The sequence below is a fragment of the Acanthopagrus latus genome, chromosome 6 (assembly GCF_904848185.1).
Source record: "Acanthopagrus latus isolate v.2019 chromosome 6, fAcaLat1.1, whole genome shotgun sequence".
In the NCBI taxonomy this organism is placed as follows: domain Eukaryota; kingdom Metazoa; phylum Chordata; class Actinopteri; order Spariformes; family Sparidae; genus Acanthopagrus; species Acanthopagrus latus.
The window spans coordinates 6426233-6447314 of record NC_051044.1 but is presented as its reverse complement, the minus strand read 5'-3'; the positions used below and the strand labels follow the sequence as shown (position 1 = coordinate 6447314).

General features: G+C 43.2%; 1 protein-coding gene across 4 annotated transcripts in view; it reads right to left on the bottom strand.

Moving 5' to 3' along the window:
* Positions 1 to 21082, bottom strand: part of arhgef10la (Rho guanine nucleotide exchange factor (GEF) 10-like a) — a 123270-nt gene that overhangs the window by 10428 nt on the left and 91760 nt on the right. For all 4 annotated transcript variants that reach the window (XM_037102037.1, XM_037102036.1, XM_037102038.1 and 1 more), the window contains 4 exons: positions 17177 to 17263; positions 12022 to 12236; positions 10941 to 11098; positions 8458 to 8600 (listed from right to left, as the gene is read on the bottom strand). In XM_037102037.1, coding sequence (XP_036957932.1) covers positions 8458 to 8600; positions 10941 to 11098; positions 12022 to 12236; positions 17177 to 17263 — 603 coding nt within the window. The remainder of the gene's footprint in view (positions 1 to 8457; positions 8601 to 10940; positions 11099 to 12021; positions 12237 to 17176; positions 17264 to 21082) is intronic.

Here is a 21082-nt window from a genome sequence, read left to right as displayed (position 1 = left end):
TTTTTTTTTTTTTTTGTTTCACAAGGCCCCAATCAACTAACTCCTCCCATCCAATCAGTGGCGCCTGATTCACCTACAAAAAGCCCTTCCTCGAACTTCCCCACTGCTCTCTCTCAGCTGTGCTGAACTGAACAGTCTTCCCCCACCACTTTGTTTAATATCTGTTTCGGAAATTTCATTTATAGCTATGTACATTTTCTTCATGTTCCCCTCAGCCAGGGCTGTAAGAACAGACCACTGGACAATCGTTATCTCTTTAGCGATCAAAAATCTGCCTAATGACGCTAAATGCTGTCAGATTTTAGGCTTTTTGTATCAACTACAGATTTCTCTGTATCCACGTGCAAAAAGACGAGAGTCTTGGATCGATTTAGGAGCTTCTCAAACAGTCTAATGTGGTGCGGTACATTCAAGTTCTTTACTTTCTGAGCGAACAGGAACACCACAGCTAGCAAAGTCCATCTTTCCAAGTGTCGGAAAATGCTTCTTTTAAACCTGTGCGGAGTTGAGCAAGATCGCGACTGATTTGCACTTCTTCTTTATTCTTTGGACACTTGGTAATTATTTTGTCGACAACAGAGTCCACAAACGACATGTACAAGAACGAGGGAGAGAAGGACATTTCTTGCTCTGCCGTGATAAATGTAAAACACGCAAATGAAAGCAACAAAGAGAAGTCTTGACTGTGCTGAATTCATCATAGCGCACTTTGATAATGAGAAGGCTTTTAACTGGTACATCAATTATTGTGACGATCATTTCAAAGCTGATTTACTAGAGTGCTCGTTAAATCGAAACACTACAAGATCACTGTCATGATGTAACCATGACATGAAGGGCTCAGTCGACCCCCCCCGAACCTTACATCCAATTGCTGCTCAACAACTTCCTTTTTTTTCTGTAAATAAACTCTAAGTGTGGCTCCTAATTTTGTAATTTGCAGAGTCCCTGACACACGGGGCATATTTTTGCATCATTCCCCTGGCTTGTATCTTTTTAAGAGCACAATGGGAAAAGAGAGTTTCAGGCACACAGTCTTAATGAGTAGCTTGAAATAAATGCAATGAGCCTTATCGTAGCAACACATGCAGCCCCCGCGGTCCGAGGCGTGACAAGGGTTGGTTTGGGCATCATCTTGGAACTCATATCGCTGTCAATGCATGAGCTGCATGAGGCCAGGCAATTAGTCAGTGAGAGCGACTGACTGAAGATGAGAATGCACCCCCACCCATCCCAACCCAGAGTGCACCGGCGGACAGGGATTACCACCTGTTTATGTGCCCTTGCCAGTGGGTCCTCCTTTGTTTGAAATTATGGAAAAAGGAAAAGAAGACTTTGATGTGTTTTTTTTTTTTCTTCTTTTAATTGACTCCTCAGCAGTGGGTGCCTGCTCCGCCTGGGAAAGGATACACACAGTGCATCTCTTGGTTTTTTTAAGTGCAACCATCAAAAAAATAAATTAAATTAAATTAAAAAAAATTGATATCCATAATAAAAAGGCACATTTCACCTTCAATAACCCGTTGCAATTCAAATGAGTCGACAGGATTACAAAAAGACAAAAACACAGACCCACTACGGTGTCTCTCTGTGTGTGTGGAATAATTATCGCATAAATCACTATCAGGCGTGGTCGCTCTAAAAGGGACATCCAGCCAATCGATGGCTGACATGCTGTAATTGCTGGACGCCATCTTGCTCACCATATGTTCAAAACCACCTGGAAGGCATTCTGGGAAACAACATGTATTGAATAGCCTCAACAGAGATACACAGAGAACTCAAAGAATTGCCTGAAAATGTGATCAAATCATTGATTTAACACTTGTAAGACCATCGTGCTTTTACACAAATGTCAATTCGCATTTTTAAGCCAATAATTGAAGTTTACTCACAATATTTTATCACGGAATAAAGAGCAGACAGGTTGATGGCCCATTGCACTGTGTCAAATACAGGATAAGTAAGAGCCTCAACTGTTGCCTCCAACCTGCAGCCAGGCATTAGTCTGCTGAATCCAGCCCTGCTTACAGAGATGCGGTGGTCAGTGAAGCTTGACAGTAGTAATGTGCCCTTTCCACTCAAATCGGCAGAGTCACACTAACAGCAACATCCCTCCTATAGCACTCCACCAGCGGTGGGAAATAACAGCCGAGGCTTAAACCACAAACACTACAGCTGGTCTGAACAGCTCATTAGTCCTTCATTACACTAGGTGACAAGGTGTCTTTGTCCTTTGCTGAGCACTAACTCCACATATCACTCTGAGCTATGGCGGGGGAGTCGAGCGGACATGTGAGTGATGGGAGAAAGCAGGTAGAAAAAGGAACAGTAATGGGACGAGGAAGGAACAAGGCCTGCCAGTCAGTATTGATCAAAGCCCGTATGTCCAGGCATGTCCTACTTTGTTAAGGGTTGGTTACAAGGGAGAGAGTCACCTCTACCAAGTGCTGAGGTTTGTGGATTTCTAAAATACTGCCGAGACAAAACAAGATTGAGAACTGTCTGAAATCACGAGGCAGATGTTAGCAGGTTTGAAACAAAATGACATTTGTGTAGTAATCAAACAAAGTACGAACTGTGTTATTATCAGAGTCAAATCATCCCCTACTGTGTGATTATCTAAAATTTAATTTGGTCGACTGAGGTTTTCCTAATTTTCTCCCCAATTAAGTTGTTTCAAATTTCCAGTGTGTGCCGCGACCCCTGCTGCCACTGAACCCCTCTGTGGTGGCCTGATGGGAATGTGAACCGTTTTTTTTTTTTTTTTTTTTATAATTTTACTGATATATCCAGAGAATCTTCTGTTAGAAGTTGATTTGCGCTGATGTTTACAGGCTGTCACATGTCAGACAGTGGTTCACTCTTTAATGAGGATGCCGCTGACCACATGTTTGCTGTAAACAGGGAGGAGAGCTCAGCACTTAACCAAACAGTGTGGGGAAAAAGGGGTGACAGCCGATGAACTTGCTCTCCGGGTTTTGGATTTGGGGCGTGAGTCTTGTTGCAGTTCCTTCTTTGGCCACTGGGCCTGAGTGACCTGCCTCACCTCGTCTGACTCACTGGTATAAGCCAGCTGGTGTACGACTGCCCATTGGACGACGACAGAAGATTGAACAACAGGCAGGGAGACGGTCATATTGAAAAAGACAGGAGCGAAATGAAACAGTGAAGCTGTGCTGCTGGATAGATGTGCCGAGCTGATCTGGGCAGCTGATACCAATTGACAGCCCCAGATAATGACGGGCAGTTAAGAGTGAGCGTGTGTGAGAGGAGTAAATGAAAGGATGGTATCAGAAACAAAAAGAAAGACCGGGCATGTGGAAGAGCAGTCCTCCTGTCTGAATGTTCGCTGGAGCTTCATTCAAAGGTTTCCTGTCCTTCGTCCATTTTCAGAAGACCTGAAACTGTGTGAGAAAAAAAAAAAAAAAAAAAACAACCTCCGAGCTGCGTGAATAGAGAGGACCTTATCTTTTCTTTAGCAAAGAATTAGCTGTTTTCAAGTCTCGCCCAAGACACTATTTCAAAAGACCATTGCTACATCCTGGGCTTTCCTGTGCTGAAGAATTTTTTACCCTATACCCAGAGTGATAATGCATGCAGCCATTCTATTACAGCATTTTCGAGATTTCTGCAGTGACAGGATCTCAGGGTTTCCCCATGAGTCACTTTTCTAGCCAAACTAGTAGTTCCACCACTTTGGTCCTGAGGAAAACAGTTACAGCTGCTGTTTTCACTGTAATCTCTCATCTCAATCTCGAATCCAAGTTATGTTCTTTGCTTAAACCTCTGTGGTAATATAAAATGTAAATATAAAACATATCATTGATGATGAAGCATGCAGCTTCTAAATCCTCACATTTTCCCAAAAATTCCTTCAGCCATATTTGTCTCGCTCTTTCCTTGTAGCTGTTCGATTGCTGAGCACTTTTTTTTTTTATGTATCCCCTCGGGGGTGGAGTGTAAACAATCAAACTGTACAAAGCTGAGAGCATACACGCAGTTTTTAAGTGTCCTTTGGGTTTCTGTCAGGGAGGATTTCTAACCCTGGAAGTGCACAGCCATGTTTACACAAACGTGGTGTGAAAAGGTTGTATTCAAATAATGCTCTGTCAGTAAGTGACTGACCGTGAAGATTTAAAAAGAGACCAAACCGAGCAGCAGGGTGCAAGGACAATCGGTGTCAAACGAGACGGGCTACAGTGTCCAGCAGACTCGTAGATAAATGATTTAAAAGTGCAGCAAATTCGGCAACATCCATCAGGGAAAACAACGGAAAGAAGTGAAGTGAATAAGAGTCCCTGACCCTCCATCCCTGCTCCAAGTCATATCTCTCGCTACAGGTGCCAAGCTCCGCTTCTCCAGATCCCAGATATGCATCACAGCCCCTGTGAAGTCAGCCCTCTTGAGTACACATTAGTGAGGAAGACAAGGTTAGCGAAGAAGTAACCAGAGCTGACCTGTTAAGCTCTGTGGGAGATACAGTGAACCAGAACTGTGCCTCCGCTGCGTGGCCATTCAGCTGATTAAGCTCGCATCTCTAGAGGAACGGGCGATGGAAAATAGGTGAAGGAATAAAAGGAGACATCCCTGGCTCGGCTCGCACCTGATTATGAGGATCTTGAGGCAGACTCTATAAGCAGCTGTCTCTGTATTGATCGTCCAGATTTGTCAGCTGCTGCTTTTAATTCGCTGCAACTTTTGAGAGAAGAAAATGTAAATTTTGTTTATCGTTGGTGTTTTAAGTTTGCACGGCAGTTCAAATTCAGAATCCTATTTTTGTATGTCATCAACTTTTAGTCATCCCGGGAAGGATTGCCTCGCACACACGTGCTCCTTTTCTACAAAAACCCTCCACCCATCTACACAGCGACGCACACTCCCATCTGGGAGCTATAATTAAATGGTAATGGTGTGCAGTTCGGCATCTGAATACCATATTAACATTACCCAGAAGAGTTTGTTTTGTGTCATTCATTATTGTCTACCACAGCCGGAGAAGTGGCCCCCTGTACACCTCTAATGACACACTGTACAGATGAACACCTTGGAGGATGAGTACACAAAAATGGAGAGCATGACAGAGACGACACCCGGGATGATTTTCTGGAGATAACAGTGCACATTCCTGTACCATAACTCAGAGCGCTACAGCAAAAATGAAGCTTATTTGTGTGGGAGAGCTCCAACAAATACTGTATGACTGCACAGGCTTTGATTCGTTGTCCACGCAGCGGCTCCGGGCAGTAAATCTTGATGACATCACAGATTAGGAAGCCGGCTCTCTAAGGCTGTGTGCATAAATCTTTTCAGAAATTGAAAGGAGAGGTACATTTCCTCAAATGCTGCAAAAAGCAACAGAAGAAATAGAAAAAAATAAATAAATACATTTAAAAAAATCACCTTGTCTAGCACTTTCACTTATGAAGTCATCCATTTTGGTTTTCGAACCGTGTTTTAGTGAATACTGAAAATATTTATCAGCTGGCGAGGTGGGTGGAGTTCACCTGGCAAGAAGTGACACATAACAAAACAAATGTCCTTGAAGCTCGTTCTTTAACGGGTTATACAATCCTTTCAAACAAGATCTTTTGAATTGCATTACTACCTCCACCAAGGAGGTTATGTTTTGTGTCAGTTTGTTTGTCTGTTGGTTTGTCAGCAGGATTACACAAAAACTACTGAACAGATTCACACACAACTTTGATGGACGATGTGTCTCGGCCTGGAACAGTGCACAACTGAGTGTCATTCGAGAATTGTTTGCTCTACAATAACTATTTAAAGGTAAGGACATTGTAGTTAACCTCTGCTGAAATATCTCTGAAAACCGAGGCCCTCTCCTGGAGCCAAAGCCTGAAAGACCTTCATGGAGTTGAATCCGCAAGGAAAGGTATTACTGTGAGGTGCATTGTCATAGATTGGTCATAACAAACACCGTGATCGTGATCGACATCCTATGATGATTCATAAATGTGCTTGGTAACAGAACGCTTTTGGCCAGAGGTTGATGATCGTCACATCTGTGGCCGTATGCCTTGGACGCTGTGGCGGAGAGAGGAGCAGAGCTGTCGGTTCAGGGAGGACTGACAGCACTGCCTTGTGAAGCCAGACGTGCAGTGAGGGGGAACTGGGAATGTATGGCTGACTTCCATGTCCACGAGGTCTTTAACACTCCCCCTCCAGAGAGGTTGAGGACATGGAATCCAAGAGTGCCATGTTCAAAAGCCTCCATTGTGGATGCGGCTGCTGGGAGTCGTCGATGGTCACTGAAGCAAAAACCCGGAGTTCAGGGAAGCTACGGGGAAACGTTTGGCCTCAAGGAAGTTCTGGCAAACGAGTGAGTCATACAGGGAAAGCTGGGTTGACTAAGGCTCTGTTCAGCATGGGAGGAACTGAGCAGTGGAAAGGCCACTCTAAGGAACTCCCAACATATCGTCTGAGGAGGAGGAGGCGGAGTTTGAAGACGAAACCGTACCCTTATCCCCTGACAGAGGTCTCTATGGTAGTTAAGATGCTCTTCAGAGGCAAGGACAAACTTTTCAGTGCTGTAGAAGTAAGGGGCAGTTTTAAGCCTCTCTGGAAAAGCAATGCAGATTCTGTCCTGGTCATGGAACAGCGAACCAGCTCTTTATCCATGCAGAGATACTGTGGGAGTCATGGGAGTTTGCCCCTCAAGTCTACATGTGTTTTGTTTGTTTATGTCGCCCAGGGGCCCAGGGACGACTTAGGCAAATGCGGGGGGTACAGTAGTAGTGTGAGGTACTGAGGCCCCTGCTGCAGGTCATGCAGTACTTATATAACCAGAGTGAAACAGAGTTCTCGGCAGGATATCAAAAACGTTTTACGGGTGTTGGGCTCTGCCGGGGTTGTCCCTTGTCACAGTCTGTTTATGATCTTCGTGGATAGGATCTCAAGGCTCAGCCACGAGGATCAGAGTGTCCAGTCTGGGGACTTCAAAATTGCTTCCTTTTTCTTTGTCTGCTGCCCTGACCCAGAAAATGGATGGATGGATGCTTGGATGTAATATTTTGTAACATGACATTTTGCAATGAATGCCACTGCCATGCCATCATGACATGACCACATAAACAACTATCTTTTATTAATTTTTTTTCAGACTTCCTTTAAAACAAAACAAGACAAAACAAAAAAAACAACCAGGTGCACAAACAAACATCTCCCATAATCTAGAGACAAAGAATCAAAATGATGCAAAAATCCAAATAAACAGACAGATGAGCATAACAAAGGGTTGTTGTGTTCACCAGATAAGCATTATTCATAATTAAATACATTAGACATTGTGTACATATCAAACTACATTTTTCCCTGTCAGCCTTGAGGCTACATCGGGCGACTATCCACCATAATTATAAGAGCACATATATTAATATAAATAACCAAGGTTAGAACATCTCAATAGTGCACTTCACTCTTTCTGCACTACTGAGTAAATTGGTAAATTTATGAACTATCTGTGTATCAGATCAGCAAGTGGCAGCTTAGACTTTCATCTTCCACATAATCACGTTGTTTGTGCCTGATGACATCACCATGCCACGTGACATATGATGGAAAAATGGTTGTGGGCGCCAAAAGATCGCCTCAAATTGCCCGCAGCAAATGTTGTTTACATGATCCTGTTCAAACTGATCTAAAATAAAAATCAGTATCTAGCACACTGGTTATTTTTACCAACACCTTCACCTTCTGTTTAATTACATTGTATGTGCACGAAGACGCCACGATGTCACTGATTGTACGTTGCAATACGAGGTGTAAACGCGCCTCAGTGAGTGGGAGGAAGGGAGCAGAGAGGCAGGTTGGCAGCCACCAGAGACAGATTGAGGGAAATAGTAGTTCTGAGCATTTTGAGTGTATTTTGTAGCATTGATAAAAAAAAAAGTGTACTTTGTAGTTGTGAACATATGGAGCATCTGAAGATTTCTCCAAGAAAAAAAACATCACAATAAGCAAAATTGTAGCTGAAAATATCAAAACACTTTTGAACTCTGTCCCTGAAAATAAGCATATCTCAAAAACTAAAGTTTTTTTTTGTTTTAACATTTTATGGATCAATATTTTTTATGTTTTATTTCATAAAATTTGCTGAAAAAAAAATCAAATTTTTATATTTTTAATTTGGATCATCATTTCAATATTATCATTTCTTATTGTTAACTGACTGACATAACCCTTAAGGTTAGGTTGTGTATTTTTGTCTGTGACGCATTTAAAGAAGAAGAAATGACATCACGATAGTCAAAAATACCACTGTAAGCACTGGGCAGGATTATTCCTATTGCAGAGAACAAAGGGTTAAGAAGGCATGCTGGGATAAATAGTGCGCAATGTTCAGACTTTTCCCACATGGAAGTCGTTTGATGAGTTCATGAAAAGTAGAAACAAGGTAAAGTGCAACATTATGTGCCCAGCAGTGACTTAGTTACTCACCTGAGTAGTGAGGCTGGAGATGTCCATGACTGTGACCGAGTTCCCGCAGCTCGCCCACACTGAGTCATCTAACACCAACAGAGTCCGCACTGGTTCTGAGCCCAGGCTCACACATCTGCGGGAGTCAGGGTCCCAGAGGTCATCTGGTGTGTTGGGGGGGGGGGGGAGAAAAAAAATAACTGTGAACAAAAAATGCACTGCTCAAGACTACAAGCAAGGAATCAAAAGGATATAAGAAAACCCTTCAAATCAATGGTTATTATCACAGCAAGCCCACAGTTACATTAATAATCTCTGAACGCATGCCCTGCTTTGATTTGAACGCCGGCACATAGAGCGAGGCAATTAAATTCAATTCTTCCCACTCATACCGCGGCAAGTTAGCCTGGTGTTTACTTTAAAAGTACTCTTAGAGCTATCTAACGCTGCTGAGCAGTTACTAAGCATCAGTAGAAGAAGGCTCACAGTGTAGGCTCATTCTCTTTGGCTCTAATAAGAAGAAAAAAAAAGCCATGTGAGAGAATATGTACCACAGGTTGACTAGATAACAACTGTGAAGTTCCATTTGAATCGTCACACACTGTGTGGCACGTTGTTTTCATCCCTGCCTCCCACACGCTAATAAACGGTGTACACTTTAATCCACTTTCCAACTACTTTATCATCAGTTCTCTCTCTCTCGCTCTCTCTCTCTGTCTTGCGCTCCCTTTTTGCTTCATCAGTGTGAAAATGAAGCAGACCTTTATTCTCCGAGCTTTAATCACGGGGCACACGTTGCAGCTACCACAGAAGCACATAATAAAGTGAATTGCATAAGCATTTCCTTTGCTATGCGTTAATGAAGCAAAATTAGGGAAGGGAGTGCACCCAGCCATTTAATTAACATTTCGAGTTGTTTATTTCTGGCTTTCATGGCGGAATAGCTTTACAATGCCTTCTGCCTTCCACAGGTTAATTGCTTGGCATGTTATAAAGGTCATTTTTCCACCTTTTCAAAATTCACTCTTGTAAATGTCCCTCCGGCCCGCATCGCGCTTCTCCCTCTTTAACACAGAGGGGCCCCCGGCTCGTCACACTAAACCAAACCTCACCGCCTCGTTCTGCAGAATATTTTCATCAGGAGTTGACATGACGTGCGTATCTGGGTGAGGACGGCTGGAGCACGTTACTCACAAAGCGACAACGTGTTTGGAGCATTTATACGCTTTTTGATACAAGTCTCGACTGAAGCCTCGGCGTTTCCTGGCTGCTGCGGACTTGTTTTTTCAGACAGCGGCGCGCTAGTCAAGGGCATAAATCTTTAACAGATGTGCCGAATCCACAAACATTCCCCGGCACCCTCCAGAGCTTTTTCTCCTGTCCTTTTTTTTTTTCATATACAAAGCATGAATAGTAATATTTAATCGGCATGCAGCAGCTTGGTGTAATTAATCATCCTTTCTGCTTGGGAGGAGAGGGGAGCACAGGAGGAAGGCAAGCACGTTGACATACTGTGGCCAGGTAAGAGGAGCCTGGTGATAGAGCTATTGTGCTCCCGCTGGCTGTGAAGACGGCATACGACTGCTGCGATGATGTTAAGCCCCCCCCCCCGGCTTTGCGTGTTTGCCTGACTAAACATGGCGTGCCATCTACCACATGGTGAAGTGTTATTTTCATACTTACAGGCGGGTGAGAAAATCAGTGGGAACGGAAAGGTATGGCATAAAGGGAAAGCGATTCGCAGGCAGCGGTTTGAAAGGCAGCCGAAAATTAATTGGATCTTACAAAATACTCTCGTTGCGAAAATGTGTTTTCCTGAAAAAAAAGACAAAACGTGTCTCACATGATATTTAGCGCTAACACTGAACGGAAAAAAAGATGTTTACCGCAGAGCTGTTTTAGAGATGTATAATGCATGAACACAGTAAAACTCATTCGTACTAATCATTTCACTGTAGGGAAATATATATTTTGTTGATTAACAACAGCCATTAGAAATTAACGATAAAATACGTCTCAGTCCATTTAACATAACATCTCATTAGTAGCTGACATGCAGGTTTCTATCAGCAAAAGTTAAATGGAATGAGACTTTTGATTAGTCTCATGTCAGAAGAAAGAAATGTATGTTATTGGGACATGATCACAGCTTGCTTGTGTAATTGTGATTGTATTGAACTGGTAGGAACGCATTAAAGGCTGGAATTCACACACAATAGCAATGACACGACTCATTTAATGTAACTACATGTTTGCCAAAAATAGTATTTAGAGAATGTCATCAATGTCGCTGCATTCTGAATCAGCTGCGACTTCATCCTCCATCATATTTTGCCACATTTGCCAGTAAGTATGATTTATTTTTTTTTATTTTTTTTTTTTTAAAAAGCACCAAGGGACAATGGTACATTTCACTCCCCGACCCCGACAGACCTCACGTTGAGAACTGCAACAGAAACTACAGCCGCCGGTCTGGAAACAAAGCAACCTTGGAGGGACCTTACCCCTGCTACTTCTTCCATAAACCATCATGGTTCCGTTCCGCAGGCCTGCAAACAGGAAGCGCGAGGAGTGCTTGAGGCACAGCACAGGGCAGCCCTCTGGGTTATGGAGGGTCAATAGGCATTGTGCCGCGGTGTCCACGCTGCCGTAGACCAGGACGCTGGAAGAACAAAAGCAGCACAAGCCGGCATGATAAATGAGTGTCATTTGAAATGACAGAGTGCCTCGTTTTCATGCAGTTTGATTTAACAGTGCACTTTGGAGCAAAGCATTGTGTATGTGCAACCACTCTATCTTTCTCATGTCTGAAATGCCATCTGAACTTTGCTGCATCTTATTGTCTTCTTCAGAATGACAAATGCACATCGCTGTTTGTTTTCTCTCCGTTTGAGGAGAGGCTGACAGTCCTTCGAGTGTGCTGAAATGCTGAAATTGTTTTTTTTTTTATTTTATTTTATTTTACTCTACGTTTCTCTCTTTTTTTATTCCATTTCCCCGGACAGACACAAACACCACAAGGGAATGAGTCAGCATAAAAAAAGAAGGGAAAAAAACTGCTGACATATGACTCTGGTTTTTATAGCAATGACTAAACGCTGCCGTAAATGAAAATTACAGAACAGCGGTAACATAAGGCTGGATCTAAAAACCGAGAAGATTCTCAGTTTGGGAAAAAAAAACAACCCGAAAACAATCAAACAAAAGAACGTATTCACTGAACTATGGCAGCAGACTGAGATTAGACCTATCCTCTGTTACACACAGTGGGGATCAGAAGGTTTATTGGATTTGAAAATGAAACAGTGATCTTTGCAGCAGTAGCGGTATTGATGCTGCGTTAGGGCATCAACTCTGATTTCCTGCTTTGATGAAATATTGACAAGCAAATCTATACTGCGAGAGATCTCAGGGGACCGTAACAGAGGATAATACAGGATATTATTTCACTAGGGAAGACAGGCATTCTGTTCGCACCTGAATACTTGCGTGTTCGATCTAATTTCACAATTTTTACATCATTCTGTTTCAGCAAAGAGGCGTGTTTGTAGCTCTCCTCTGCTTTCTGTGATATCAGTCGCTCACCGCCCATCGTCTGATCCGACACAAATGTTGGCGCCGATCCCCGAGGGGGCCCTGTGACCTCCGGCTTCCTCTTCTTCACTCGGGGAGGGTTCTGGCACATACTCCAGACATCGGACAGCGGCGCCGACCTGCAGGCTCTTTACAGCTCTTGGCATGGGCCTGTTGAGGGAAAATATCTCTATCTGCCCCTGAGAGCCTTCTCCTCCGCCAGCCACCTGTCGGGAGGAAAAAAAAAAAAAACACGGTTGAGAAAAGGTCGAGACCCCGTGTTAAGCTGCACCAACGGACTGAATTGTAATGCCATAGGTAATAAACTATTCTGCTGAAACAGGAAAAAAAAAAAAGATAGGCAGAGCTGAGAGCAGAAGCACGCAGGTCTCCTTTAAATCATGCCTGCAAATGTATTCAGTGTCTTAATCAAATTGTGGAGGCCTTCGGTTAAACATTCTCTACCTGTCAGCAATTTAGATTTTAAAAAAAAGTTCAGATCAATTATCCTTTAAGACCTCGTCGTTTGTAGCCTGCTCTCTCTCATTTTTTTGGGGGGGGGATGAGGAATATCACTTGGAATTTTAAACACGTTATGTAATGGATTCACAATGTCATCTCCAGACCATCAAACAATTCTTAAAACCCCTGCGATCTTTTCATCGCCGAAGAACAGAGAGGCTCTCGTAGGTCTCTGACAGACTCCGCGATGCTTAACAATGAGGACGGTTTTAATCACGAGTTTACGAGATCAAGTGACCGAGCTATTGGAGGAGTCAGTTCATAATAAAAAAAAAATAAAATAAAATAAAATAATTTTTCAATTCATTACGCTGACATCAGATGTTAACGTGTCCAAGGTCACACTGAGAACTTTAAGCTGCAGCTCTCAGTGCAAATAAAGACTTGAACACGAGCTTTCGAACGAGAGCCTTTGAAAATCCGGGAGCTTTCGGTCGCTCAATTTGGATTGATTGGAAGTTTCTACAATTCAGTGTTTGTGGTCTGTTCCTTTTCACAGGGAACACAAATCATTAAAAACACACACACACACACACACACACACACACACACACAGTCACAAACAAGAACCCAACCTTAGATGCTATCAACAAAGGTTCACCAGTCGTAACAAGCTTCCCACCCCGAAGTCTGAGTGTCTTCATTTCCTCTGCAGCATATTCACGTCGGCCTTTATGTAAGCCTGTCAAAGCCAATGCCGAGTAAACGAAGAGAGCAGGAGCCCCTCCAACCTGTCGCAGATGCAATTCCAATTAAGGTGGCATTGCCTCCATTCCCAAACAATTAAAGTGTCGCTGTAGGTTTTCAACACAATTTCATTCATTACTCCTGTGTGAGGCCTCGGTGGATGTCCAGACAAAACACAACGTCCTTCTTGAAAAAAAAAGGAGCACGGCCGCTCGCCGCCAGACACCGGAGATTTATTCTCTGTATGAATCGCATCGTGCGAATGTGACATGAGCTAAATATAGTCTTTAGCTCTTCTCCTCCACACTCACCCTTATTTGCATGCAATCATTTGTTTGATTTGTATCAGCGTGCAGAATCTGGACAGGAGCGATCCTGTGGGCTCTTGAGAATGAGCCAGAACAAATAATGGTCTGTTGCACAGGGTTGGAAAAAAAAAAAAAAGAAAAAAAAAAAGAAAAAAAGACTTATCTTGCAGCGAGGAGCGCTTCTAGTGAATCAGTGTAACCAGAACCGGAGGCAAGGCCCCCACACACCCTCACCCAGACTCCTTTATAATTTATAGATTCACATGTCCATCAGTACCTAACAAACAACTACACACACCCCCATCACCACGATCCACACCAATGAATACATTCCCTTCCTCTTTTCAATTACACCCAGTCCCCCTCTCTCTCCCTCTCTCTCCCCCTCTCTCTCCCTCTCTCCCCGCCTGATATCCAGTGCAAATACTGTGCCCTGACAAAGTCATCACTACTTATTTAGAGAAATAGATATCTGGAGTCGTGCCCTGGACAGATTCCTCCGCTCAGCTCGGGAGAAACAAAAACTTCCCAAACAGTAAATGCTCTGCCAGCCATAATTAGATGGCTCTGGATGCAGCGAGGAAGCATGGGAGAATGGTCATGATAGCACACTCTGCTCAATTGCATTCGCCACATTAGGCAGCCAGAACCACGAGTCACCAGATTGTTGATGTACTCTAAAACGGCTGCATTTTAAAAATTTCACCATCCCTGACATTTGCGATGAATTTCTAACCTCCTGAATAAGCGTATAAGTGGAGACACGCCATGGCAGCGTTAGCAGCAGGATGCTGGAGAAAAGTGGGACAAAGAAGGTGAAGGCAAACAGGGAAACACTGGGGTATCAGGCTGATTAGACACAATGTCATTACTCTGATCAAAGCACACAGAAATCCCCATAGCCCATCTCACTTTAACATGATTAGTGTCATCCCTTATTTGACAAGCCTGCCAGGGAGGTAGAACCAACCGGGGGCGGGAACGCTCAGCCACTAATTATTCTTGCCGGATCCGCAGGCCTTCACTATTATTTTTTATTTTTTTTCCAGCGGATACCAGTTTGTTTTTGCTTTGTTGACATGTTGTGTTGGACAGTTTGTAACACCGACCGTGCAGGAGGAAGGTCAGATGAGCTCAGCACTCAAGGTGCCCTCCTCGTTCTGTTAGTGAGGTCGGTCCGGAATCTCAGATTCGGCTGGCGCTGCCAAGAAAATTCACTCTCTAGAATTTAATTCCACTCATAATGAAAAAAGGTTGCTGACATTTTGATAATCATAATCACATCATTAACGTATTATCACCTCAAACCAAGAATTGTTGTGTTTTTGCTACTTTAGGATTGGCCTTTCTTATCTGCGGAGGGAAGGGTGCCGTGTTGACCTGCCATGTTAAATACAGAAGCCCAGAAGGGACAAATCAAACGCTGGGTCTAGAGAGGGCCTTTATCATTTTTAGCAGCCCCCGTCAGAGAGGCAGTGGGTGTTTTTCCAGTTGGTTGCAATCTTTGACATCACAGCAATCAATCCCACACATGTGACCTTTAAGTGAAAGACCTCCTCGCTGGATACCTTTGAAGACTTCCTCATGTATGGAATTCAACATAAATGAGCAACAGCCCTGTGGGTTTCTACAGGCAGACATCTCCAAGTTATTGAAATGCAATACGTGTACCAAAGTTTATTCCAAATATCCACTGTGACTGCCTCCAGATCCAAAAATGCAATTATAATTCAATCAAGAGGTGAATTTTCATTGTTTACTGAGCAATGCTCCATCACAGTGAAACATCTGACATTTTCTGTCCCAAAGATTCAGATCCAAGCTCTTTTTTTTCTTTTTTTTTTCTTTTGAGGCAAACCTATTTCTTGAAAATTACTGCCAAGAAAACATCACTTGGACTGAAGTCAGGCATGTCACAAAAAATGTGACTTGAAATTCAACTTCGGCTTGACGTGCTTAAGACTCGACTCCCTGAAGATTCGACTTCTGATGTGGAAAACTTCCCAGCGAGTTTTCACCTGGTATAATCCCAGAACAAAGGTAAATACAATCAGAAAGCCTCAGATGGTCACGTACGTAACGGATTTGATTCAAAGGCATATTAAAGGATAAGACGTTGTGTACACCTCTGGATGCATGGCCCCACTTCAGATGGGGTAACTTAGCAGCTACAGTGGACATATCAACTTCAAAAGGGTGTAAACAATGTCTTTTCAAATCTATGTGGCCTCCCTGGGCTTTTTATTACACCAGAGGAGTTGTATTAAAGCCATTTTTTGAGTCCCCATCCACTTCAGTTGTTTAGGAGAATTCTGCAAAGCTTTTTTACAGTCCAGAAGAATTTTGCGAACTACAAATCATTTTTTATTTTTCATTTTTGGACTTCAGTTGAAAGGACACGGACATGTTTAGAAGCCATGTTATTGGAACCGTCAGCATTCAGAGACCAGAAAGACTTGATCTTGACAATTTATAGTGAGCGGTGTGATTTGCTCTCCTGGACGGGGAGACTTGACCTAAGACGTGACTTGAATCCGTCCTGAACGACGCGAGACTTGACTCGGTCTGAGGTCTCCGCCGCATGCCTGGCTGCTATGCTTTAAAAATGAATGAACTCCATCGCTATAGATAACCGCAGGAGCAGCCGTTAATGGCTTATTGTGCAGGAAAGCAAGCGGGCGTGAGGGACTAAAACCTTCTAATGCAGCGCTTGAGTCTTGTGTTCGGTAAATGCGCTACACTTATTCTGTAGCAGTTAACCACGCAGCATATGGAGGAGCTACCTTTATATGGTGTAGGTTAGGAACACTGAAGTCGTCTTTACTAGCATGTTCTCCAAGAGAAACTCAGGGTCAAACACTGATATCTCAGCGGCCTTAATGCCAGCTCCAGAATATCTCCTTGTGAGTGAGCATCCAGTCCTCTTTAGAATAGCATCACACAAGCAATTAAGTCTGAGGCTTTGAGCCGCACTCTGTGTCTTGGAGCGCCTACACTTGATTTAGGCACCTTTTGGGCTTAAAGAGGATTACCTGATAAATTGCCCACCATCTCCAAAAAAAAAAAAAAGAAAAAAAAAAAAAAAAGGACGGGGGAACAAAAATTGAAACTTAAAGATTAACAGCAAATTCTTTGCGTCTTTTTTTAAATTTAATTCTTCTTTCCTCTGAATCCCGACCTCCCCTTTCCAGATCCAGCTGAGCGCCCTCAGGTCCGGGGGTATTGTGATGTGCTGGTCTGGTCTGGCAGCACAATTTGCCTCCACTCATCATGAAACGCTCTGCGGTGGTTACCTACCACTAGCCTCTACACTGTATTAATTCACAGTTTCACATTTTGCAGAGAGAAATGGTGCGTGTCCCATTTTTTTCTTATTCATTTTTGGGGTTTTTTCCAAATGAATGAGAGCATATGGTAGGAGGGATATTTAAACGGCCATGGTAATTGTGTTAAAAGCAAAAAATTACCAGCGACTGTAAAATATGCATTATTTTTGCTTTGGTCATTGGTTTTAGTTATTTGGCATTCAATTGAGTGTGTGGGTTGTGTGTACAGGATATGAATGCATGCAGTTGTGTGTGTGTGTGTGTGTGTGTGTGTGTGTGTGTGTGTGTGTGTGTGTGTGTGTGTGTAAGCAACAGATCACTCACCCAGAGGTAGCCTTGAGGTAAGGAGGTGCTCGCAGCAGAGAAGCCCAGCAATGCACAGTGAACAGGATTGTGGAGGGCAGCTTCGAGCTACAAAAGACAAAATGAATATTGATTTTAGATGCATCACGGCTCAATACTGCAACCTTATTCTTTTGATGTAGTCTCAAAAATATATCCCCTTGCCCAGGCCGGTCCCTTTTCACAAGGATACAAGTCAAATCAAAATTCTTGCAAACCATAGAGTGCCTGGCCTCGTCCGTCTGCAGGAACTGCATCGCCACACACTGTAAATGTGACGCGTATGAAAACACGGATTTGAAGCATCGGATGCTCACACGTTCCATCTGCCTGTTTGCGTGTCTTTCATTCGTTTCGCCTAACGCGACGCATCCATAAGGAGAGGATGAGTGTCCTGAAAACTGCGTCTGATTCTGTAAGTGACTGGCCTCTGTGGACCGCGTCTGTCAGAGCGACTTCACGCAGCACGGCTGAGTGGAAACGTGGACAGGCGCGGCGAGGAGTCACGGCGAGTGACTTTGCCGAAGCTGCAACCCGAGCTGACTCATGAGATGATATTTAGCCACTTCTACCGTTAGATGTTGAAGAGCGTCTCCCAGGAGCTGATCAGAAGTAGCAGGAGAAAGGAGCTGGGATGGAGGGGAGCGTTCGGAAACGCCTGCGGCAAAGATTCAATCAGCTGTCCCTTCCATCTATTGTTCTTACCAACGTGGGCTCATTTAGCAACAAAGTGGGTATTACACAGACACACACGAGGTACTATCGTAGATTTGGTGCGGCATCTTTGTCATGCTTCACAGAAAGCTGGCTACAATCTACGATGGCTGACTCTTTTTTGTTTTTGAAGTCCCTGGATTCAACCTTGTGCAAGCAGACAGTGATGGAGACTCGGGGAAAACCAGGGAAGGCCGTATCTGCGTCCATGATCTATGATGCTGTAACAATGTAAGATCTGTGATCAAATGTGGGGTTCGCCCGTTGATTTTCCAGGAGAATTTGAATTTATTTTGCTGTGCGATTTATACACGCACCCAAACAGGCAATGCGTCCCGGGTGGCCTTGAACCAGCGGCCCCCTCTGGACTTTGTTACCTGGCCTCGAACAGTTTGTTCAGAGCAACAACAAAAATTATATCCTGGACAAGTGTTCCGCCTACATTGATGTGACCTGTGGCTGCCTGCCACAATTCCAACCCTGACCACCAAAAAACATCCATTTATTTATCTGTTATGAGACTCAAAGGGGCTCGTCTCGAGGAGACACAAGGACCGTCTGCACCCGAAGTAGCAGCAGAACAGAATAGCAAGAAAACACATGCGTGTGAAAGCTGTACAGTCCAACCGGTGTGATTATCTGTCCAATTACTTTGTTTCAAATAATTCCGGGCATCGTGGCAACTGAGGCAGCAGCTCAGGAAGGGATAGCTGTTAGCGATGAAGAGAACTGTGTAGGTGAGGAGGAGGAGGAGGAAGAGGAAAAGGAGGAAGAGGAAGAGGAGGAGGTGCAGCCAACATGCTGCTGTGGGAGAGCCGGCCGGAGCAAACCAATAAATACACAAAACGTACAGCAGCTGCATATTTCCAGTTATTTATCTTACACAAAAGTACTTGGCAAACAACACACTGTATTTGCAGTGGAGCAGCATACAGCGTTAACCAATTTAAGTGAGTGCACATGATCCTGGTGGATGAGACAACACTCAAGTGAAGTAAACCATGAAAATAAAGACAAATGTCAGTGGGATAAAAAAAAAAAACTCACTGGATAAAATTACTGCCGTCACAAAAGCTTCCATTAACTTTTGTTGATGCTGACTGTCCCCACAAAGGAGATGAGAATACATTCAAATAATAAATCATGCGCGACAAGCGACACAGCAAAGTTATAAATGCAAGAAAAGCGGCTTCAAGAAACAAAGATTCTGCATCACTTAAACAAACAGACACAGAGACGAAAATCAGTATGACGGAAGCAAAACTGACGCACGGACAGCATTCTGGACGATGACTTTAAAGTTAGGGCAGCACAATTCATAGAAATACTATCAAATGGTAATATGGGTGAGTGCAATATCCGATTTATAGCTGCATGGTTTGATGAAGGTTAAATGTGTGATAAAAACAGCGCTGAACAAGTCAGGTATAAGAGAACACGTTTGTTTGGTTCTGACCCCGACAAATCAAAAATAAACAGCGAGCTGGTTTAAAGCTGATAACTGAATAACATGTGTGGAGTATAATCACCTCATCTTAATGTGAACACTGAACATCATGAATTTTGTTTTGCCAACGATCTAAACACTTTCTTCACGCCATCTGAATGACTGGATACTTCTGTTAAGATGCTAGGAGAACAAATTTGTGTACAAATATCAAGAAGGCTGCTGGGCTGCTGAATGCAGCATGTTTCTTTTCTTTCTTTTCTGAAGTATGGCAAATAACCTTTCAGGCTTCATCTCATACAAACTCTGCACATAAAACCATTATCCGAAAGTTCATGTCCAATAGCACATACAGTATGGGTTTCAGATCAGTCAGAACAATCACAAATCTCTGGAAAGTAATTGGCCCAGTGTTGCGTTCAGTACAACAAAACAAAAGATCTCAAAGATTTAGACAAACCCAGCACCTTTGCACAGCCCCCTTTAGATTTTTCATTGGCTTTAAAACACTATAGCAGACACTTTGGTGTCAGAAATGGTCCGGTGGGATCTGAATCCCCGTTTGATTCATTAGTCTTCCTTTCTCTTTTCTCCCTCTTATATCGCTGTTATACTTTTACTTAACATTTCCACATTAAAATGAGGACCTTTGTTCTATATTTTGTCAAGAAGTGCACTTGCTCTATTCCAAATTTCATCCAACATTGTTTGATTTCTGCCATTTTATCATCCAACCGTGTGTTTCATTAGGTTGCCTGGCAACTACTGGGGAAACATCAGACGATAATTGAGAGACGGAGGAAGTCAGCGAACGTGTCTGAATGTAATATGATAAAACTTTCTTACACAGCCTCGTCACTTAATCATCATCAAAATCAGCTACAATGAAGACAACGACTCCCACAATCCCACGCTACTTCACAACTTGTTGTGTTTTGATTGAAAGAACCCTCGAAGCAGAAATGACATATTGTGTGTTTAAGTAAGGAAACCCTGGGCTGCACCGAAGTGGTCGAGTAGAGCAACAATAATAATGCTCTTTTTCTAAGTTTTATTTTTGTCACAATCCGTCTCTCAGGAAGTTCCCATTGTTGCCAGTAATGAAATAAAACAAGCAGGTAGTTTCATGCAAATCCTGAGGTGTGATGACAGACCATCTGTTACCCTGGAACGTCTGAATTTGTCTGCAAAAATACAAAACAAAGAAGTTATCTCGGCGCTGCCTTTGGTCGTTTGGGACGAGTGAACACGTTCTTTTGTCTCCTACTTCTGCGATGACGAGCGCGCTACAATGTTGTGACACTACATGGAGCGAGTGTTTGTCCACTTTGTCGAAAACTGCTCCGACAAATGAAAATCTGCTCAAAGATTGAAGGCCGACCGACCCAGTCTGCCGTGATAACATATTTAAGCTGGCCAACGGTGTTGTGTCTGATGCCAACCGTGCCCTCAACATGGAATAGACTGTTGCCATCAAACTGGAGAGACACAATTTAATTTAAAGGTAAAACAGAGGCAGTAGAAGAAACTAAGAAAAAATCCTAAAATTAAATATCCCAGATCAGACGTACGCTGACGGGCCTTGAATATTGTCTTCTGTGACTGTAATGTTCCAACCACGATTCCAAAATAATTATCAATCTGTGTGTAATGTGAATAAACACTGCTCAACCAAACACAGTGCAAAGACGAGATGTTTAATGTGTAGACTGACAGACTTGATTGCT